At 37.4% G+C, this 20,635-nt stretch overlaps 2 protein-coding genes across 4 annotated transcripts; both read right to left on the bottom strand.

Annotated features, from left to right (window-relative positions):
* Positions 1-609: 609 nt before the first annotated feature.
* On the bottom strand, positions 610-4,660 carry LOC113730984 (eukaryotic translation initiation factor 3 subunit D). 3 transcript variants are annotated; one of them, XR_003458448.2, is made up of 3 exons: positions 2,792-4,658; positions 1,106-1,261; positions 610-853 (listed from the first exon to the last, which is right to left on the bottom strand). XR_003458448.2 is itself a non-coding variant. In XM_072078935.1 (2 exons), the coding sequence occupies exon 1, from the start codon at positions 4,556-4,558 to the stop codon at positions 2,795-2,797; it is 1,764 nt and encodes a 587-aa protein (XP_071935036.1). In that variant the 5' UTR covers positions 4,559-4,660; the 3' UTR covers positions 610-853; positions 2,792-2,794. The 3 variants fall into 3 exon arrangements, 2 of the variants coding, with proteins under 2 accessions (XP_071935036.1, XP_027111805.1); XM_072078935.1 differs by lacking the exon at positions 1,106-1,261 and having other exon boundaries at positions 2,792-4,660; XM_027256004.2 differs by lacking the exon at positions 610-853 and having other exon boundaries at positions 950-1,261.
* Positions 4,661-12,410: 7,750 nt separating this feature from the next.
* On the bottom strand, positions 12,411-13,547 carry LOC113730983 (transcription factor bHLH162). Its single transcript, XM_027256003.2, has 3 exons — positions 13,281-13,547; positions 12,755-13,084; positions 12,411-12,669 (listed from the first exon to the last, which is right to left on the bottom strand). Exons 1-3 carry the CDS (start codon positions 13,395-13,397, stop codon positions 12,592-12,594), a joined length of 525 nt encoding a protein of 174 aa, XP_027111804.1. The 5' UTR covers positions 13,398-13,547; the 3' UTR covers positions 12,411-12,591.
* Positions 13,548-20,635: the final 7,088 nt, after the last annotated feature.

The following is a 20,635-nucleotide window of genomic DNA, read 5'->3' as shown; positions in this document are numbered from 1 at the left end:
CCATTCAAAGTTTTCCTTTTTTTTTTTTTTTTTTTGGCCGCTAGTTTCATCGGATTATATGTAATGGTCCTGGTAATTAGTTTTGGCCGCTAGTTCCAGAGTTGACCGTGATGAATAGCAAAGAGAAGGCTTTGACCGGCTATTTGTAATTTACTTTTTTATAGAGGGGAAATTTATGTCCAATTCTAAAATTTCGCTCTTCTTCGGGAATCAAGGCAATGGGTTAGGTGATTCAGGCGGAGCGAGCGTAAGTAGAAGGTATGGCACAAGAATAGAAGTTGTATGGCACAAGAAATTGCTCCAAATTCCTACCCAATCTTAGCATGCAGTGAACGTTGTACCGTTTACAAGTTTTCTCACCCCTCTAAAAAGTCCGGTAGGTGTAGCTGTTTTGCTGTTGGATACATTTTTATTAAAAAAAAAAAAATGTTGGCCCTCATTTATTAATTTTTTTTTTTGGAGTACACTAGGGATTAGCTGTTGGTTTGGGGCTCCCCGCAATTAAACAGAACAAGCAAATTATTGTCATATTTGCATCGCCGTGCTTCAGATTCTTACTTGGAATATATACTCGAGGCAAATACAACTCTCTAACAGGGGACTACATACTTCAGCAAATTTAACCCTCTAGCAACGGGCATTATGAAAGCATGAGATATATTCTGATACATCCATTGTCAAAAACACCATCCTGTAGCTACGCTGAAATTCTATTTTCCCAAAGAGGACACACCAAACCCCTTTTTTTTTTTTTTTTTTTTGAGACTAAATTGTTCTCTATCTATCTATCTATCATCATAAAGCAACAGGCACTGTTCGATCTTTGATCATCATAAAGCAACAGGGTCACGCTCTGATTGACAAGAGAAACAACAGATGAGTGAAACAGTTTCCATACTATTACTAATCACATAATTAACTTCTCTAGATTTGTATCAGAAGAGATAGATGGACAGAAAAATCCGTTGAAACTGCTGACTCATTGTGTCGTAGTATCCTTAAAGCAACCTAGCAAAATTTTCACAGCCACAAGATGGCCACAAACAACTCAAACGATACAGTTGACTTTTTTTAAAAAAAAAAAAAAAGAAAGGGGATCAACCACCTTTGAACATGTAAAGCAAGTACAGCTGAGGCTATAATAATCCCGGAATTAGCTTCTAGAACCATTATCAACAACTTTTAGACACGTAAAGCAAGTACAGCTGAGGCTAGATTAATCCTGGAATTAGCTTCTAGAACCATTATCTTAGCTTCTAACCTGCAAAAGGGACAACAAAGGAAGAAATACATCATCCAACTCAGCCATGAAAACATGCAACACAAGTAGATAAATCAACAAGAACTACCCTGAACTATTAACAAGATGGTACAAAATTCAAGGAGGAAACTAAAGAAGATCATAGTATGTTCATATGAAAGGTGGATGAAATTTTGTCCTTCAAAAGCATGGTCATTCACAGCAGTAAGATCTGCAAGCACAACATTCAAAATCTTTTGCAAATACAACATAAATAGCGGTATCATACCTCCATATAAGACCGATCTACTACTCCATATGATTGTGCATAAACTTATTTAACTAGTTAAAACAAGCTGACAAAGCCACAAGGCCCACGACATAATCTACCAGGGCAATCCACAGAAAGAGAGAGAGAGAGAGAGGGTGGTTGTATTGCCGTTCACCAAGACATGGAACCAAATGTCACAAGAAATTTTGCTAGCACGTTAGGAAATCAAAACTTCATGTAGAGTTGCAAGCTTTAGTGACAAGAAAGGAACTTCATCAGAAAACAAGATTAAAAGAACCAACAAGAATACTATAACTGGAGCATTTAGGATCAACTCCAATTACCTGCTTAATAGTTTCACCAAATACGAGACTATGTCCAAGTTGCGATGATCAGATGGTTTATATCTTTTTGACATGTAAATCAGGGTCCATGCAAAAGCTAATGAACTAGGCCGTACAAACACCAAACAGCTGCCTATGCTACACACACACACACACAAACATTTAACCTAGATCATCCATGCCCACATAGATTTTTTCTAATACAATTGAAGAACAATCATACATGTTCACATACATCATACTTAGAAGATTGTATAAGCAGCCAAAAGAACATTTGTTAATCTCAGATGAAACATCAAGCAGAACAAGATAAAGCACATTCAAGGTCCAGGTAAGAGGCTAGTTTCTGAAGACTCAGAGCCTAATATGACTTTATTGCATAGAACAGAAAATGAAAGGTAATCCTATCTCTTCCTTATCTCTTTCTTGCTGGAAACAACAAGAACAAATATATAAAAGAGGTCAACTCAGCTATTTAAGGACTTCAGCTAGTGACCACCAAATCCAAGATTACCACCCATTTCACAGGATAATAACACCTCCACAAATCATTTGCAAACCAACCGATAATCTTTGTTATACAATTAAGTAAATCAATGCCACAGAAAGGCCACACTTAATTTGACCAAGAATAAAAATATATCATCTCTGAAAGGATTCAATTCCACAGCCAAAGAATACATTCTCATATCATATCCAATTCAATTCTAAGAGAAACCTTCCCAGTATTATAGAAAACCATAACATACTTACAGGGTAATGGTATATCAGCCACTGGAAAAGGACTTGATGCATAGTTTTGTAAGAAAAAAAACTAACAAGATGAAATAGAACAGCATCAAAGGGTAAATCAACTTCTTGAATCAATATGCTCTCACTAGGAAGAAGCAATAAACATAACCAAATGCAACTATTCATGTCTACTAGTAAAAGTACCATTCAAGCTGCTACCGGTTCAGCACTGACATCCTTGTCCTCCACATCATTAGCCGTAGCATTCGCCTCCCCACCTTCAGCATCCTCTGCAGGAGGCTGAACCTGCTCCTCCTCTGGCAACGGCTCCTCCACATAGTCATTCTCAAATGCATCAGGTGGGACCTCATAAATCCTCACTTGTGGCTTGGATGGGTCCTTAACAAGCACATACTTCCCTTCATTCAACTTCATACACAAGTCCACGATACTCTTCACGATGCCCCACATATTAGAGGTATTCAAATTAATCTGAGAGGCAAACTCCCTCGGTTTATATCCAACAACAGCCAATATCACATGGTTAAAATGATCCCTTGGATGAACCCTAGAAACATACCCCAATTTCATCATATCGGCACTACCCAAAAGCGCCTGAGCAGTCCATTTAGCCAACTTATTGGCATTGTTCTTCAATTCAGTGGCCAAAACAGCACCCCTCTGAGTCTCCAACTTCTGCCTCCAATCAACACCCGAGTACTTAGGATCAAATTCATTCAACGCATTTAGAGTCAAAAACGACCTCTGATTATTCAATTCCACCACACTCTGAACCTCGCACCGTGCAACTAAGTACATATCATCATCCAACTTCCACCTCCTATACCTGTAAGCCACAGAGGCCACTTCCTCTCCTTCGTTTGCAAATGGGTTCGGCTCCTCAAAAGTAACCTTATTCCCGTCCCTAATCAAAACCTGCTGCGAAAAGTTCTGGTTTATATAAGCAGCCTCGACACTTAATGAATAAGCAGAGTTTATATCATCCTTCACATCAGGTAAAGGCTCCTGAGAAGTCTCGTGCACAGATAACAAATCCAACTGCGATCCATCACGCTTATCAAAAAATAACTTATTCCCAACGCGTTGAATCACAATATCCCATGAATAAACTGACCTGGGAGCGCACATTAAACTTGACAATATCGTATCTGTTGCAAAAACTGTAGCTTTATCCTCGTTGGCCAGGCGGCGGATTACAGGGTCATCAGTGGTTGTCACCTTGAAGAAATTGCGATTCTTGAAGCGCTCCAGACGGCGTTCGTTTCTGGGGGTAATTCGATCGTAGGACCGGTCATAAAATTCGAGCCCACCGCATATAAGGAGGTCTTCCGGCTCGGGTACGGAGAAGGAGAGCTTAGAGAAAGTGGAGAAGGGGATTTGATCGAGCATATTCCACTCCGGCTGGATATCGACGGATGATTTGAAGACGGCAGACTCGCGGCGAGGTCCGGCGTTGGTGGAAGAGCGATTGAGGTTGTAAAGACGGTCTCTACGAGCTCGTTCCTTCTCGGCTTCGCGTTTTCGGGCTTCGACCTCTTCGTCACGCCGCTGGGGTAGCTGAGAGCGGTGGTGGTGGGGGTTGAAACGCCACCTGGGGTTGAATTTGGGGCGGTTCTGATGGTGGCCGTGGTGGGATTTCGAGGCGGCATTGTCAACTAAACGGAAAGAGGAGTCCTCGTCGGCGGCTAAGGTTGCAAAAGAGTCGTCGCCGGTGAAATCAAAGGCAGAGTCGGAAACGTTTTTGTTGGATGGATTAGATCCAGGACGATTCGGGTTGGAAATAGCTCGGGTCCAGTCGGCGATTCGACCGAGCTTGTCAGACCGGGAAAACGGGGCGAAGGGGACATTGGATGGGTGGTTTGGGACGGAAATGGAATTGGCGGTGGAGGAATCGGGCGGACCCCAACCGTCAGGATTGAACGGAACCGCTCCGACTTCAAAACCCACCATGACTTTGATCCAAATCGGAGCTTACTGAGAAGTTTTCTATTTCACCGAGAAAGAGCAGGTGGAAGAAGAAGAAGAGAGAAGGAGAACTATAAGAAAAACCCTAGCTCAGTCTCTGGTAAAGGTTTATTGTTGAAGATGGGCCCAAAAAGGGTAGGACGGGCCCAAGAGAAATTCAAGAAAATGAAATTTCCATTACTTGGGCTGGGATATACGGAAATCCAATGTTTTACGGTCCAATGTAATTGTTGGCGTAATGGATAATTGAAATTTGGTCAGTGTGACCATGGCGATATTGTTCAAGAGAAGGGCAGGGAATAGAATGATAGAAATCACCGCGGAAGTCACTACTTTCTATCTCATGAAACTCTGCCAAACTCTGTTGCAAGCTAGTCGAATTGAGTTGAATTTTGATTTAATTAAGCTGATCTTGTGACAGCCCTACCTCCCCCTAAGACAAACCAAAGGGTTCGGCGGACCGCCTGCCCAACTCTCGCCAAAACTACGGAGTCGAATCTCACAAACCCTATATAGCGCACAAACGAATCCCCAAGAGAACAATCAATCGAAAAATACTAAGTTGAGACACATGAGTTCTACACCGTAGGGTACCAGGGTACTTCGATTAAACGCCTCAACGGAAACAAAAATGAAGACGAAAATGCAAATGGAAAGTGGACAAATCACAATCCGACCAAGATACGGTCGGATTTGGTGAACAGTTCCCACCAGAATTTTCTTTCCTTGGTCAAATGCCGCGCCCATCCGATCGTCCAATGGTTACAAGTAGCATCTCAACAAACGCAGATGTACCATATCAAATGAATACACTTAATGTACATGATAAAACACTTATATACATACATTGAAAACTTTACAATTAAAAGCGTAATACTTAATTAAAAGACAATTAGGGTTTTGATTACATAAGAGCTAACAAAAGAACGTTTACACTAGCTCAACCCTTTTCTCAAAATCACGGTTCAAAGTGTGGTTCCCTGTAAGGAAAATAAAGATAACGGGAAGGGGGTGAGTTTACGCTCAATGAGGTACCAAAATAATAGCAATTAAGAACCATGGAACTTCATATTCAATTAGTCACATATGCAACTCAAATAAAAAAATGAACAAACACCATAGATAGAAAGGATACGGGTGGCTCTCATGAGCCCAAAATTTCCTGTTGCCGTAATTGATACAAACCCGTTAACTCTCCGTCAACGTATGAAGAACAACCATATCCGTGACCCACACTTTACACCAAATTCCGTCCATCAAACTTACCCCTTACCAGGTCCGAACACCTCAACAGAAACAGAAGTGGTAATACTCGAGTATACCGGAATCAAGAGTCTCAATACCCAAAAATTCCTAAAAACAGACTACCACGGTTCGTTATCTAATCGACCTGACCCTTGCCGGCTTGACTCGAGTAACTTAGCCACAGGATTTGAGCTCAGAGGTCACAGAAAGGTCGTTGGATACAAGCCTCCAAACGACGTCAGAACAGATACAGATATAGATAACAGATTCAAATTCACACAGTAAATAGGCATACAGACAGACAAGAGAACGAGTGTGATAAGGTACACTCTCGTCTCAAACAGAATAAACAGATAGTACAGTTATTCAAATCACAGATTGCAAGTACAGAAACCAAGTTAAGCAACAATGAAGGGAGTGGTACACTCACCAGTTCAAGTAAAACAAATTCAAACGTTTCCCCCCGAAATACTTTCTAAATCACCAGCACGTCCTAAAATGATCAAAGTAAACAATTATGGTTCCTATGGGAACGACATTCACAAATGAAACTCAACTATGAGTCGTAAGTCTAACCAAACTAACTACGAATGCAAGGGTGCAAAAGCGTGATTTTGGAACGAAAAGGTAACGAAAGGACCTAGAGCTTGAACGACCCAAAAACCCTTCATTTCTACCAAAAAGGCAACTCAAACTTAAAGGGACTAAACGGCCTAGAAAATTGGACAGCATCTCCCCTAAATGCTTACTTTTCCATCCTACAATTAACACCAACTCATCTCAAATCAACCACAATTCTACATACAAATCATAAACATACCTTTCGGCATAACAATCACAACTGAAACTACACTTATCGGATTGAAACGAATTTTATGACGTTTCGAAACTAATACATATACCTACATTTCTTATGAAGACCTCCAAAACCAAATCATGCATTTTCATGATAAAAAATGAAAATCTCCACGAAAACAGAAATCTGTCCGCGAAACCAGGTTCATGGGCAATCAAGGGTATTTCGGTCATTTCACATGCTACAGTGCTCGAATCGAGTTGAAATTTTGCAGGCAACTAGTTAACACCATTTGCTACAACTTTCATGTTTTAATCTAAACCTGATTCGGCCTTTAACATGCACAAATAAAGCCGGTCAGAACAAGGCAGATTGGAACCCTAAAACTGAAATTTCCGCATAAAACTGAAATTTTTCGCAACCAATTACAACTAACATATAAAAGCTTCATTTTACACCATATCAAGCCATCATTCATGGCCAACCACTAATGATCATATAAAATCAGAAAAATCACCAATAAAATCTGAAATTTAACTAACTCTACCTCAAACCACAAAATCTTCCATTAAACAACCTATTTAACCACCATAAATCACTAATTTACCATTATTAGGAACAAAGAGTGAGTTCCAAGCAAAATACCTTAATTCCTCAAGAAAGGTAGTAGTTTAAGGGTTTCTCCTCCAAAACAACTCCACCAAGACCTTCAAACTCTCTTAGCAAGTCACTTTGGTGGACACATTCAAGAGTTAATCGGTTGGATTTCAAGATTGAAGCAAGAAATGGAAGAAGTAGTTGAAGCTTTCTTTTCTTTTCTCTCAAGGAGAGGTTCGGTCAAGAGGTTGGAAATGAAGATGGTTTCTTGGTCAAAATTGAAGTTTTTAGTAAAGGTAAGAAAGTTAGGCAAGTCCAACTTCGAATAAGAAAAGGACACGTGGCACCTTTTATGCTTTAAAGTTATCTTCTTGTCTCCCCATGGTTAATCCATCTAGGTAATCTCTAATTATCTCCTAACACCTAGTAATTTAATCCCTTTGTGCAAAACTTAACCTAATTGGCTAAATTTCTCTCACTTAACGCACTAGCGGGTCCCACATCCAATATACGCTCCAAACTTAACATGAACTAACTTATATCAGGAAAATGATTTAAAAACTCTATTCACTTATAAAATCTCTAGAAAAAGCAATATCATAGGGTATAGTGAAGAAAATGCATGAGAGAAAATAAAATAAAATAAAATAAGAAAAATTTACGGGTCCTCACATATCTGAATCCAATTTTAAGGAGTTCTCAATGTCAAAGTGGATCTCGAACCCTATTTTGAACTTAATCAAAGCTCAATAAAAATAACATAATTTTTTTTCTGAAATTAATAATATAAGAATTTTACTTTATTGGATAACACATAAAAGTAGAGGACATGCATCTAATTTTACTACTAATAAAAAAATTATTGCAAATGTATAGGATCGAACTATTGGCAAGAGGAATTGTCTTACAGTATTATCATTCTTGTAAAGAAGTTCTGAATTCATAGGCACTTGAAAAATGAATTTTGTACTCCCTCCATCCCACTTTGATAGTCCTAATTTTTTTTTCACACAGATTAAGAAAAAGTAGTTAATTTTGTTGGAACAATCAATTTAGGTAACTATTTTCCTACAATATCCTCACATTAATTAGAGTACAACTTTATGGGAACTTGAAATTGATGGTAAAAAAAGAATCAACTCTCGTTAAATAGGGTAGATTTATAGTAACAATAACTTACATTGAATAAGGGTATTTTAGAAAAATTAAAATACAACTACATTTTTTAATTGAAAAGTGGACTATAATTTGGGACAGACGAAAAAGAAAAACAGGACTATCAAATTGGGACGGAGGGAGTAATATTCTTAACAAAAGTGTATAACGTCTACCGTTCATGGACGTTGGTCCAAATCGACACTCAAAATTCAGGACGCCACATGCCTTAAATTTTTGTTTCGGGGGCTCACTCTTCAGAAGCGTACACTAAAGTTGTTAATTACTCTTCTGAAGTTGCCTAGTTTACCGAAGGATTGGCCGTGTCTATTGTTTGTGCCCTCTTATTATATCTGTTTATCAAGGTCATATTAATACAATAAGTGAGAGTACCTAAACTCCTTGGAAAGTTCTTTACCTTTTCTCGATAGTTCCCTTATTGTCTGTCTATCAAGGTCATATTGATAACATATGTGAGAGTACCAAAGATTTCTCGGAAAGTCCTTTGCTATAGGTCATATTGATAAAATAAGCGAGCGTACCTAAATTTCCTGGAAAGTTCTCTACTTTTTCTCGGGCCTGTTTGAAAGGTGAGTTTTTTTTGTGTTTATATAAAACTTTACTGTAGATCATTGTAGAAATAGTAGAAAAATTTGTAAGATGAAAAAACTTTTTTTAGAAGTTGTAGAAAAATTTTTTGTAAGATGAAATTTTTTTTCCTTTTCATTTTCTTTCTTTCATTTTCTTTTTCATTTTTTTCTTTCTTTCTTTTTTCTTTTCCTTCCTTCCTTCCCGCTTCTTCTCCCTTCCCCTTCCATCTCCCGAGACTTCCATGGCCGCAACTCACAGCAAAGTTTTTTTTTTTTTTTTTTTGCTTTTTTTCTCTTCCCCTCTCCCTCCCCCGCCACTCCTCTTCTCCCTCACCCTCTCCTCCCCACTCCCCTTCTCCTCCCCTCCCCCGCCATCCTCCCCTTCCCCTAGCTGCGATCTGGCCGAAGCTTCTAGACAAAGTCGATCTCCGCAGGCGTGGTAGTAGCAGAGGCCATAATTGTAGGGACAGCGAAGGGCGATCTGGAGGCCGAGTTCAAAAAATTCTACAACTCCCTGTCGGCGCGATTTTTAAAGGAATTCGCCCGGTTCTTAATCATTTGGAGGTCGGCACCTGCGGAGGAGCGGACCTCGCTCCATCCTTTGGAGATGAACGAGAAAGCTTTCTCCGCTGTAACGATTGAGCGGGACGGCGATGATGATGAAAACGACGTCGTCCGGGCCTCCGGGGAGGCTTTCATATTAAGCATCATCTGAAATTTTGGGAATTTAATGCACAATTTGATTTTTTTTTCCGCCTGGGGGTTTGCAGAGAATTGCAGGATTGAGGTGCTTATGACTTGTGAGAGAAAGCAGAGTTAAAGGAGCAAAGGATCGGCTAAGATTTTGGAAAAAAGTTTTTTGTGTATTTTTGAAGTGTGTAGGTTAAAAACTTTGACAAGTTTTTTGGGGTTCCTGTAGCAAAAGTTGTTAAAAAATTAGTATTATACAAACTTGGTAAAAACTTGAGGTTCCAAACAGGCCCCTCAATAGTTCTTATACTTTTTATAGGATATATAATCAGTCGTTTTGTGGGCTTGTGAAGTCCATCATGTTTGTCAATATAAAATTGCGTTAGCCTTTCGGCTTCTATTGTTTACAAGCTGGGCTTTTATTTGTGACAATGTATTGCCTAAGGATAGCTTCTATCTGTTGCTATTTATACGTAATTGCTAGCTAAATGTAATAAATTTTAAACATTTACTCATTTCAGCAGCACGTCAATCTCATTAATATTCAAGAATGGATGTTGAATTGAGAAATTTATCTTAGAATTGAAAGAAAAATTCTATACTAAGTGATATATGATATAAGCCACAAAAACAAATTATTGGATAACCCATCTCCTTAATTTTAGGAATTTTCATATTTGTGTTTATCGCTTACTAACGTTATAATTTAGAGTCAACTCTTTATAGATGGACTCAAATTGAAATTCAAAGACCAATTAGGATGAAGACTTGTTATCTTGGCAACTCAAACATATTGTTGGTTCAATGTGGTTAATTTTGAGCACAAACTATGGCTGAATGTTAATTTCTCATATGTATTTGTTTTAATTTTTTCAGCAAAATAGGGGTAGGGGATTTAAAATGCAAAGAGAGAGAGAGAGAGTTTAGATCCAGAATCTCTAAAATTTGAAGTTTCAACCTTAATAGCTAGTTAGATCAAAGCCTCTTCGACTTCTAATATGTAGATTGAGGGCTTTGTCTCTTGCCACTTAAATCAACTTTTGGCTTTTTGAATAGATGGTTTGTCTTCGCAAAAAAAGAAAAAAGCCGAAATTTAGAATGTCTCTGCTGTCACATTTAGAATTATCTTGATACTTTAAAGGACATAATATAGTATTGGTGTTTAGCTAATTATCTAGTAGTTGGACGTCCGTCTCTAGTAAGAGGTTAAGAATTTGACTCTTGGCAAATCCCACCCCCAAGCATCAAAAGAAAAAAAAAAAGGGGGCGCATGAAGATATAATACATTGTCGAGTTGCAAGACTTATTTCCAATTTGACTAGTACAAATTGGCACTTTGTCCAACCAAAGAGAGCACCATGGAGCCACAATTTGCTCTTCCGCCTTGTAAATTAGAACAGCAAAAGCTCCAAGTACACTTCTAATGAAAAGCACTTGGCATTCAGAAAAAGGCCTATATATTTTCGGTGGTTGACAGTTCAAACATGTCTTCAATGCAATTCTACCATTGCTTTCAGTCCTATCTTGAAAATGACCATAAATATACAAACAAGACAAAACAGTAAGGACAACTAGTGAATAGAAAGGTTTCTTAAGTGAATGTTAAAATTGATTGTGAAAGTGGTAGGATTTCATCGATTGGTAATTAGTAAGCATATATCACTACCATCATAACTTAACATTACTTGACAAATTTAAGTATCACTGATTTCTAACCAGAAAAACATTCCCTATAAACTCCTGATCCATATGCATGCAAGAAGGTTAAGAACGAGAGATAACTTATGGATTGTCTTTTTTTTCTTTTTTCTTTTTTTTTGGGGGGGGGGGGGGGGACCATATACATACCTCAACCTAAACCACTATTTCATCTACCACCAGACTATTTGTATATAAAAATTCTGCAATGAGAACAAGGGTTAGGTTAATCTAATCATTTAGTCCATGTCACAAGTTGCAGAATCTTTGTGCTCAATGAGAGGATCAAAAAGAGCTCTTGTGATCCAATGCCATTCTCTAGTTTAACTTGTGAGAGGGAAAAAGCCTGCAACTACCCCGAAGGCTGTTTTTATATTTCATTTTTTCACGTTTCTAGATTTCAACACGATCCCTTATTTCCTGAGAAGTTGACGTTGACCAGTTACAAATAATATCCTAGGGAATCTTTGTACGTACATAGAGCTATCACCCATCCATCTAGAACATAAAACATCGTTCTTAACAAATCTTGAACAAATGGCATATGACTTGGTGATTCTTAGGAATAGGATCAAACATCTTGAACGGAATCATCTCATGGCTGATAAACACTACTGGTACTAGTAATTATAGTTATTTGCATCTAGTTAACAACAACAACTTCAGAAAATAAAGTACTGGTTTTCTTTGCATTGTGGCCAGACCTCGTGGAATTAAGATGCAGTCGCTGAACCTGTGAACCTTAATCAAAGTATCAAATGGCATGTCCATGTTTTGAAGCACTAGAAATACATACTTACACCTTGGTGGTTGGTTATTGACCAAATATGATCTAAATCTTGCATATGCAACTAACCTAAGCCTGTGTTGGAGAATACCAACAACTAAGTAGCAACGCTGGTATCTCACTTGCAAAACAACCCGTGTTTGCTAGGAAAATGTGGGCGACAATAAAATGTGGGTGATAATGTAAGTACCTAACTTTCATTTTCAATCTTAATGATGCACGATTATATCTAAATGGTATACGGAGGGCCAAATCCTAGTGTGGAAGAAGAGAAAAAAGTTCAAGACTACAAGAAGCATATAATCAGTCAATAAATTGAAGCGGATTCAAGAGATTCACATCTTACACCTCAGACGTGACACAAAAACGGTAGGGAAAATGAATTGATCTCCATTTGGAATGATAACAAGTCAAGACTCAAACTAATGAAAAACAAGAAAAAACATGTCAGATCAGTTAACTAATTGTCACCATAAACATACTTCTTTAGCTTCTCGGATATCCTTGCTGCTGCAGAACAAGGTGCTGATTCTCCTATCTAAAGACACAAAAGAGAAGAAAAGTTCAGATTTCTCTTAGATATGGCAGAAAAAAGCATGAAAAGACAGCAGGCTAGTGGTTACCTTGGAATGTACAGTGTGGAAAATGGTTTCATCCAGCACAGAAAAACTGGCATTGACAACCTCAGCTCCTTCTTCGTGGAGCAAACGGATGGTCTCAGTGAACATGAATTGGCAATCCGACTTAGTTATCAGAACCACTTCCAGAGCCGAACCCCTTTCTTGAATGTCAATATGGGGCAGTCTCAAACCTGCAGACGCTGTATCTGTATCACTGCTTAATCTTGTTCCATTAGTAAAATCTCTTCTCTCCTTCAACTTCTCCAACTTGATCTGCATCTTCTTTATGTAATTTGTGGCTTCCTCAAGTTGATCTGGCAGAGATGATGCTTCCTGGAAACATGAAAAGAAGGAAAAAAAAAAACTTACCATAATTTCGAGATATATGAACATACACCAAAACATTTGCTCCCAAATTTTTTACTTCTTTGCCACACTTCCCTTATAAAAACATAGAAAAAAGGCAAAGAAGAAGAAGTGAGGTGTATGCATGTTATATATGAAGACGTGTTCTGGGCTAGGAAGGAACCCTGGATTGAGGAGGAATAAGAGAGGTGAGCTTGGAATAAAGGGTCTTCATCCGATTTCTTCTGTTTCTCTCAATGGTTTTTCTGTCAGCTTTAGATGAACTAGGGTTTGGCTCCATGTGGATATGTTATTTTATTCTACTCCTGCAGTGGGAACTAGGAACTTGAGCAAAGAAGATTTCACCTAAGAAAAAATGGCCATGCTGGGGATAAAGTTTTGCTTCTTGGTAAGTATGCCTAACACATATGGTTTGAACTATGCAGCGAAAGGATACCTGAAAAGAGAAAGGGCCGAATGCTGAACTGTACAGTGCACAAGGTTATCATTAGTCGGAGCAAAGAAAGGTCCAGATAAGGGAAATTGGTGGGGTCTGGATGAGTATTGTGGTGCCCCACATGTACAATTTTTGACCATCTGTGTTTGGTAGAATTTTGGAAAGCAAAACCTGTTTGGATATCGGCTTTTGATTTACACACACAACGAACCTGATGGCTGTCTCTGATCCGTGATTCACATTTGCAAGAGTTAGTTCAAGATAGTAGTATTAATTAGCACATGCTTTGAATTAGGCAGGAGATCATGAGAGGGAGGAAGTTCATCATTCTTTGTCCGGAAGCATTTACGTCAATCCTTGAATTTTGAAAGGTATAAGAACCGATATCCACACTCTTTAACCAGTAACCACCCTCAACGTAGTCGGCCACAAGAATTTCTGCGACGCCCTTCGGTCAAAAGCAAAAAAAGATTTAGAGGGTGTGAGTACAATTCTGTGGTCTAGATAAGCCTTTCCATCTAATCTTCTTTGTTTATAACCCAATTGGATGATTCTTCCTCCCTTATTGCAGTAGTATAGTATAAGGTCCCGTTTGGATTGCATTTTCCGTCATTTTTCATGGAAAAATTACTGTAGCGATTTGATGTATGTGAGGAAAAAAGGTAATAGGGAAATGTGTTCACGGAAAATGACGAAATTTTTCTACGGAAAACAGCAATCCAAGCAAGGTAAGTGTTCCTTTTCGTAGTAAAAGAAAATATCAGGAAAAAATTGGTGAAAACGTCCATTATATTTCTTTAAATGACTTTTTTCATACCCGACTTTTAAAATATTAATTTTAAGTTTCTTACAAAATCGGGACTTATGCATGGTTATTGTTTTAGGGAAAAAAAAGTTAGATTTTATTTGTAATTATACAGGTGATTAGATCCATATTAGTTTTTACTCCTAAAAAAAGTAAGAACTGATCCGAACTATATTCATTTTTGCCGTTATAAAAGTGAAATATGACCTTTGTGTATATAAAAAATGGTTGTATGTGGGTCACACTATGATTTCAAACTAAAAATTGATTAAAAACTTAGATTAAGACTCAATTTTGCTCAATTAAATTTGTCAAGGACGTAAAGTTATTATTTAAAAAATGAAGAGCAAAAAAATTCATTTGACGAAATGTCAGTGATGTTTTAAATGATTTTTCAAAATATTATTCACATATGCCACTGTCGTACCAAAACTAGAATAAAAAAATGCGGGAAGACAAAATCATTTGTATTTCTAATATACTAATTATGTACGGAGTTCTTCTAGAAGATAATATGAATTAATTTTATGATTTCCTATTTGAGAAAAAGAAATAGTATGTCACTTCCACGAACAGGCCTCCTATGTGCTCTCCAATAATTCGGGGGAGAAATTGTTTAGAATGAGAATGTGGGTCATTCATATTTCATATAGAATCCCGCAGTAAACGTTTTCAGATTGTCTGCGTTCTAATTGTTTGGAAAGCAGCCCTGATCAGTGTCCGGCATCACTTTGCCCTTAAAAAAATGATAATCATAAAAAAAAGTTAAAAACTCAAGAGATTAGAACTAAATTTTGTCGACTTAATTTTATAATCGACGTAGAGCTATTTAAAAAATACTAGCAAAAGAAATTTATTCAATAAAATGTAAGTAATATTTTAAATAATTCATATATATAGAAGATTAGATGGTTTCTTTTCTTGCATCTTGACCAACAACGTGAGGGACAAAACTCAAAAGTGGTACCACCCTAGGCCTTCCAGCTGGTCCATCCTAGGGTCTCGTAGAGGTAAAGATCAGCAATAGCCATATTATAATCATAATAAATATGTTGGATACTTGATGTTGAAAACAGGCAGGCAATAGCTGCTCATTCTTCATTAGTTCTTTTAACCCTTCACCAAATTCTGAACCCAATTAGCGTCCACGTATAGACGGATACCACCACATAATTGGAAATTAGTTGTAGCTACTAGCTAGGCTATCAAGGACCCTTTTTTTTTTTTGGTACAAAACAGTTTAGATGGATTCGGCTCGGCTCGAATTATCAGTACATGTCAAAATATGCCATCATGATCATATAGATCACTTATAGAAATTTTTTACAGATTATATACAAACACGATTCTCACATCAACAATGAGATTCAAATGCATATGATTTTTTTTTAAGAAATAGTTGTTCAACTAGTTAACTTGTGTTGGCCAAATTATCAAGGACTAATATGTGGCTGATGTAATTTGACCAGCAAAATACAACTTTCACGTGTCCTAGAAATCTGTGAGCTTGGACTTAGCATCATGGACACAATATATCACATCCCGGATTGTTGCAGATTCATAGGTTTACGAGATCAAAGAGGAAAAAATGAAGAACGTGGTAATTTTTCTCGTTATCCGCATGGACCAAAGATATAAAAGATCCCATCTGCCCAGTGTTTTCCACTCACGTGTTCGTTTCGCAAGTCGCACTCGAATGATGCGAGGCCGAAATTACTTTACGGGCTGCGAGTTAAAACGAGATTAAGGTTGTTTATGAAATTACCAACAGACTCCCCAAGAATTTACGTGGTAGCAAACAATTGATCCAGCACTCCCACTCGTCCGAGGGAGGGTTGGATTGGAGAAATTAACGAATTAAAAGTAGGAGATTTTGAATTCAAAATTTTTTATTTATATAAAAGAAAGGTTCCCAACACTTAGTACTACGGCTATATTTTTGGGCATGTAGCCATTCATTTTCTATTTGATACTTTATGCAATGTCAAAAGAATATGTTTTCGACGCCTGAGAATTTGTCAAAAGTTATAAGACAACAAACACACAGTTGAGGCCAGGTAAAAATGAGATTCCAAGTTCACATTTGATTGAGTTAAGAGTTCATAGCGTATTTGATCTTAAGAAGTACATTGGCAATGGACCACCCCGTGTGTTTACACGTATTCGTCCCATCTAAACTCAGTCAATTGTCAACACAAAAGAAAGCGGATAAGTGACCCCCCACCACACAATATGGAAGGAAGGAAAAAGAGGACAAGGAAAGAAAAACTTGTCGATTTGTAAGTAGTCTAATCTAATGGCAATGAACCACTAGGCATTGTCCAATCTTTTGATCGTTTTGGAGGGCCACGGCTTGGGACTAGTCGACCGAAATTCTTCCAAAAAAAAAGATAAATAAAAACTCACAAACCTACCAAATAAAATAAAATAAAATAAAAACGTTGAGTTCATACTCCAACGAACTTGTCTTGTGCTCATAATTGTTTTTGTCCCTTTCCCAATGCAATTCCGTCGCTCATTTGGTTCTGTCAAAAAAAAAAAAAAAAATGCAAGATAGAAAGAATTGTGCACAGCACGTGATGAATATTAGTACATCTGGCAAGGCCCGCTTGAATACGAATTGCCACCCTGTAATAAGGGATTTGTATTCGCCAAACTACAAATTACCTCTTTATAATTTTAAAAAAAAAAGTCCAAGATAGAAAAAGACAATAATGATTTTTATTTACTTTCTCTACTTTTCCTTCTTTTATTTATTATGTTTGGATTTCTTTTTCCTCCTCCTTTATTCCTAGTACTGCGTACAGATTTCGACAATAACGTGCTAAAGAATTTTCTTTTACAATTAACAATTATAATGGTTTACACACTCCATTACATGCATTCCCTTTTTCTAATTTAATTTTTTTAGACTAGAAACTCCTTATTCTCTGGACTCAAAAAAATTTTATTTTATTTTTTCAATTTAAAATGCTAGAATTTATGAATGTTTTGGTCCCTTTGCCTAGTATAATAAAACAAAAACCATAGTGCCTAAACAAAGAAGTGGAGTATAGGATAAAGTATTTCCTTTGTTATGTTGTTGACATATGAATCATGTGACCAGCCTCGAGCATTTTTGACAATGCTGTTGACCAGTCTTAAGCTGGCCATTGGAGGGCCATATCAGTTTGGACACCTGGAAACCATTTAGAGGGAGAGGATCAAATAGAGAGACGTCCTCGCCAGAAATCTGCGCATATTGGATCGCAAGGAGACATATCCAATTTTAAGCTTTTTGCGGTTCTCATTCTGTCATTCAGATATTGAATTATTGGATGCACAAAGCCAAACTTTTTGTTTCCTAGATTTGGCATGTTTTTGCAAGAAAAGGAAACCTGTGGGGGATGGGACTTGCGAGGAGAAGGAAACAGAGAGTTTCCTTTTCTTGACATTTTCGAATTCATTGTAACCAGAGAACTCAAGTTCGAAAAATGTTCTCGTGTAGCTTGAAATCATCTTAACTTGCTTCATTCTGGAATAAAAAGAAACATCAAACTTTTGCGTTTGGTGAATAACGGGTATGATACACGCCTACCTAATATCCCATTATCTTTTGCAAATTGAAGAGCAAGGTCGAAGGCAAGAAGAAACATTTAAAAGTCGGGCAGTTATTCATGCTCAACTCGACAAAAACTAGCTTGCTTACTTCAACATTTGTTAGTTGGATCTCGAGTTTGAACAATCTCAATTTCAAGCCGAATTTGAGTCTACAAATGCTAGGCTTGGTTTCAAGCTTTATCAAGGTCATGCTGCTGTCCCACTTTCTTCCTTTTGTTTGTGGTTTTTTTTTTTTTTTTGGGGTTGCATTTAGGTGTTCCAATTGGTATGCCGCATATATATATATAGTGTGTTTTTATCTATATATCGTAGGCATAATTTTAAAGGGGGAAATATCTAAATCCGTCATCAGTTGAAACAAGCCGATTACTCCACCCAAATGATTTTGAGCACAACTTATTATGCTTAGCATAACAAATATAAACTTGTATATTTATGTTAGACATTTAAATTTACTTAAATCTCCACCATAAAATTGTCCCCCGTAGATAAAATTATGATTGGTGAGATCCTCTCGTGCGAATAGTCTTCGACCGATGGAGAGTTAGGTTGAATGGAAGGATAAGAGAGATTATAAATGACGAGAAGTCTTGAACCCAATTGCCGAGAAAAGGGGGAATAGCCTTTGACTTCCAAGCTTCTTTTTTTTTTTTCTGAATATTTGTCTTGCATTCCTTCAAAAAAAAAAATATTTGTCTTGCACCCTTAAAATGACGGAGCCATTGCCTTGCACAAGTTTCATCAGCTATTCTTGTTCTTCTTTGTGCAAGAGGCAACTGTTACCTTATTATCACACAAGAAAGAAGCTTTGGCATTGGAAAGCTCCTATTTTTCCTCTTCTTCCTGTTTTTGGGCTTTCATTTTTCCTGCAATTTCTTAGTGAAAATCAAGATTCCATGTTCTGGAATTTGGATGTGAATCTATGATAACATATGATATTAAACTCATACTCAATGTATCGATGCGCAAATTTTTTAGTCGACTAATATCATACTTGATTTATTCAATTGACCCCTCGATTGCGTGTATTTCGATAGGTGATTATTTGAATAAATTATTTAGAATAATACTATGATAGCAATTTTTTTAATATAATACATGTGAGATAAAAAAAAATATTGTTGAAGATATTAAAAAATAGATCAAAAAAACATGTTTGTGGTACAATTAAAATAATATATGGAAAAAAAATGTGTATTCAAATAATAATGGTCGATTCCTGGTTCCTTTTTTGTGTAATAATGGCTGTCATCTGGGACGAGCCTAATTCCACGTGTCAAAAGGAATGAAGTCAGGAATGGGAAAAGTTTGGGGACCATTTCGACACTTAGATTAGCAGAGGATTTCTGACAAGGGAAAAAGAAAAAAATTATCTGAGGGAAAGTGAAAGATGTAAAATTAGCATAGCCCCCTGACAACAAATTTGGGGCTAGGCCTGGGGCAGCCATTATTGAATAATTGAGGCAATGAAAACCTTGTTGGGTTGCCATCCCATATCGGTTCTGGGGGGTTGGGTTGGGTAGATATAAGTCTCCTGGGAGGCCTCCAAAAGTTACCGGCTTTTGGAGGTTCTTCTGGGGTTTAGGTTTGTAAAAGCCGTAACTCTAACTTCGGTTAGAAAAGGTCAAGAGGCAAATTCCTACAAGGGTAGCATACTGGGTTTGGTGGGGGTCTTCATTTCTTAGCAGCGGCCGGCCTACTGGATTGCCCTTGTGGGGTTGTCATCCCATATCGGTTCTAGGGGATTGGGTTGGATAAATATAAGTCTCCTGGGAGGCCTCCAAAAGTTGCCGGCTTTTGGAGGTTCTTCTGGGGTTTAGGTTTGTAAAAGCTGTAACTCTAACTTCGGTTAGAAAAGGTAAAGAGGCAATGAAAACCTTGTGAAAATGGTTTTTTTTTTTTTCCGCATGTCCTGAATCAGGAGATGGCACTTCGCAGCGTGCCATCGGTCATTGTATACATGTATCATCATCTACGAAGGTTACAGACGGTAAGTCGGTAATTTCTCCATAAATAACTGTTATACTTTTATAACAAAATTGTTAAAAATTAATTGTTCACAATAAATTTTTTTTTTTTTAAAAAACGTGTACCAATTCTATCAGAATTATACTGACCTTGGCTCAACCGAACATTTTCAGTATGAGTATTTGCTTTGCTGCCCAATTCTTAACCTTTTAAAGGTGGCAACCATTACCATTTCACTTGCCCTGATCCATAACACGTCCAAGATGGTTAGAGCTCCTTTTTTTAAAAAAAATAATAACGAGTTTAGATGGATTCGGTTCTCTCCACGTCACGAATCAAGGCAAAAAACTTTTTTCTTTGTCAAAAGGAAACGTAAAGAATTTGAACTGCCAAAATTGACAAAAATTTGGATAGACTTGATCTTGTAAATTTAATGACCCAAATTTTATTATTTAAATTGGTGAGATAGTATGACAAATTTTGAGTAACTAATTCTACATAGATCGAATTTACCCAAATATTTGCTAGATCGAGTCTCCAAAATTTTGCTAGTTTTTGAAATGTCGGATGTGATTTAAATAGTTAGGTGTACATAAATCCTCATGTGGTGTATATTGGCAACCATTTAACATCCGACATTTGTATTCCATGCACATTCTTTTGGAATAGCATCTTCTTTTGGATATTGGCCCTAGCCTCCAATTCTCAT

The sequence above is a fragment of the Coffea arabica genome, chromosome 2e, assembly GCF_036785885.1.
Source record: "Coffea arabica cultivar ET-39 chromosome 2e, Coffea Arabica ET-39 HiFi, whole genome shotgun sequence".
Taxonomy (NCBI): Eukaryota; Viridiplantae; Streptophyta; class Magnoliopsida; order Gentianales; family Rubiaceae; genus Coffea; species Coffea arabica.
This window is presented reverse-complemented; position numbering and strand designations above follow the sequence as displayed.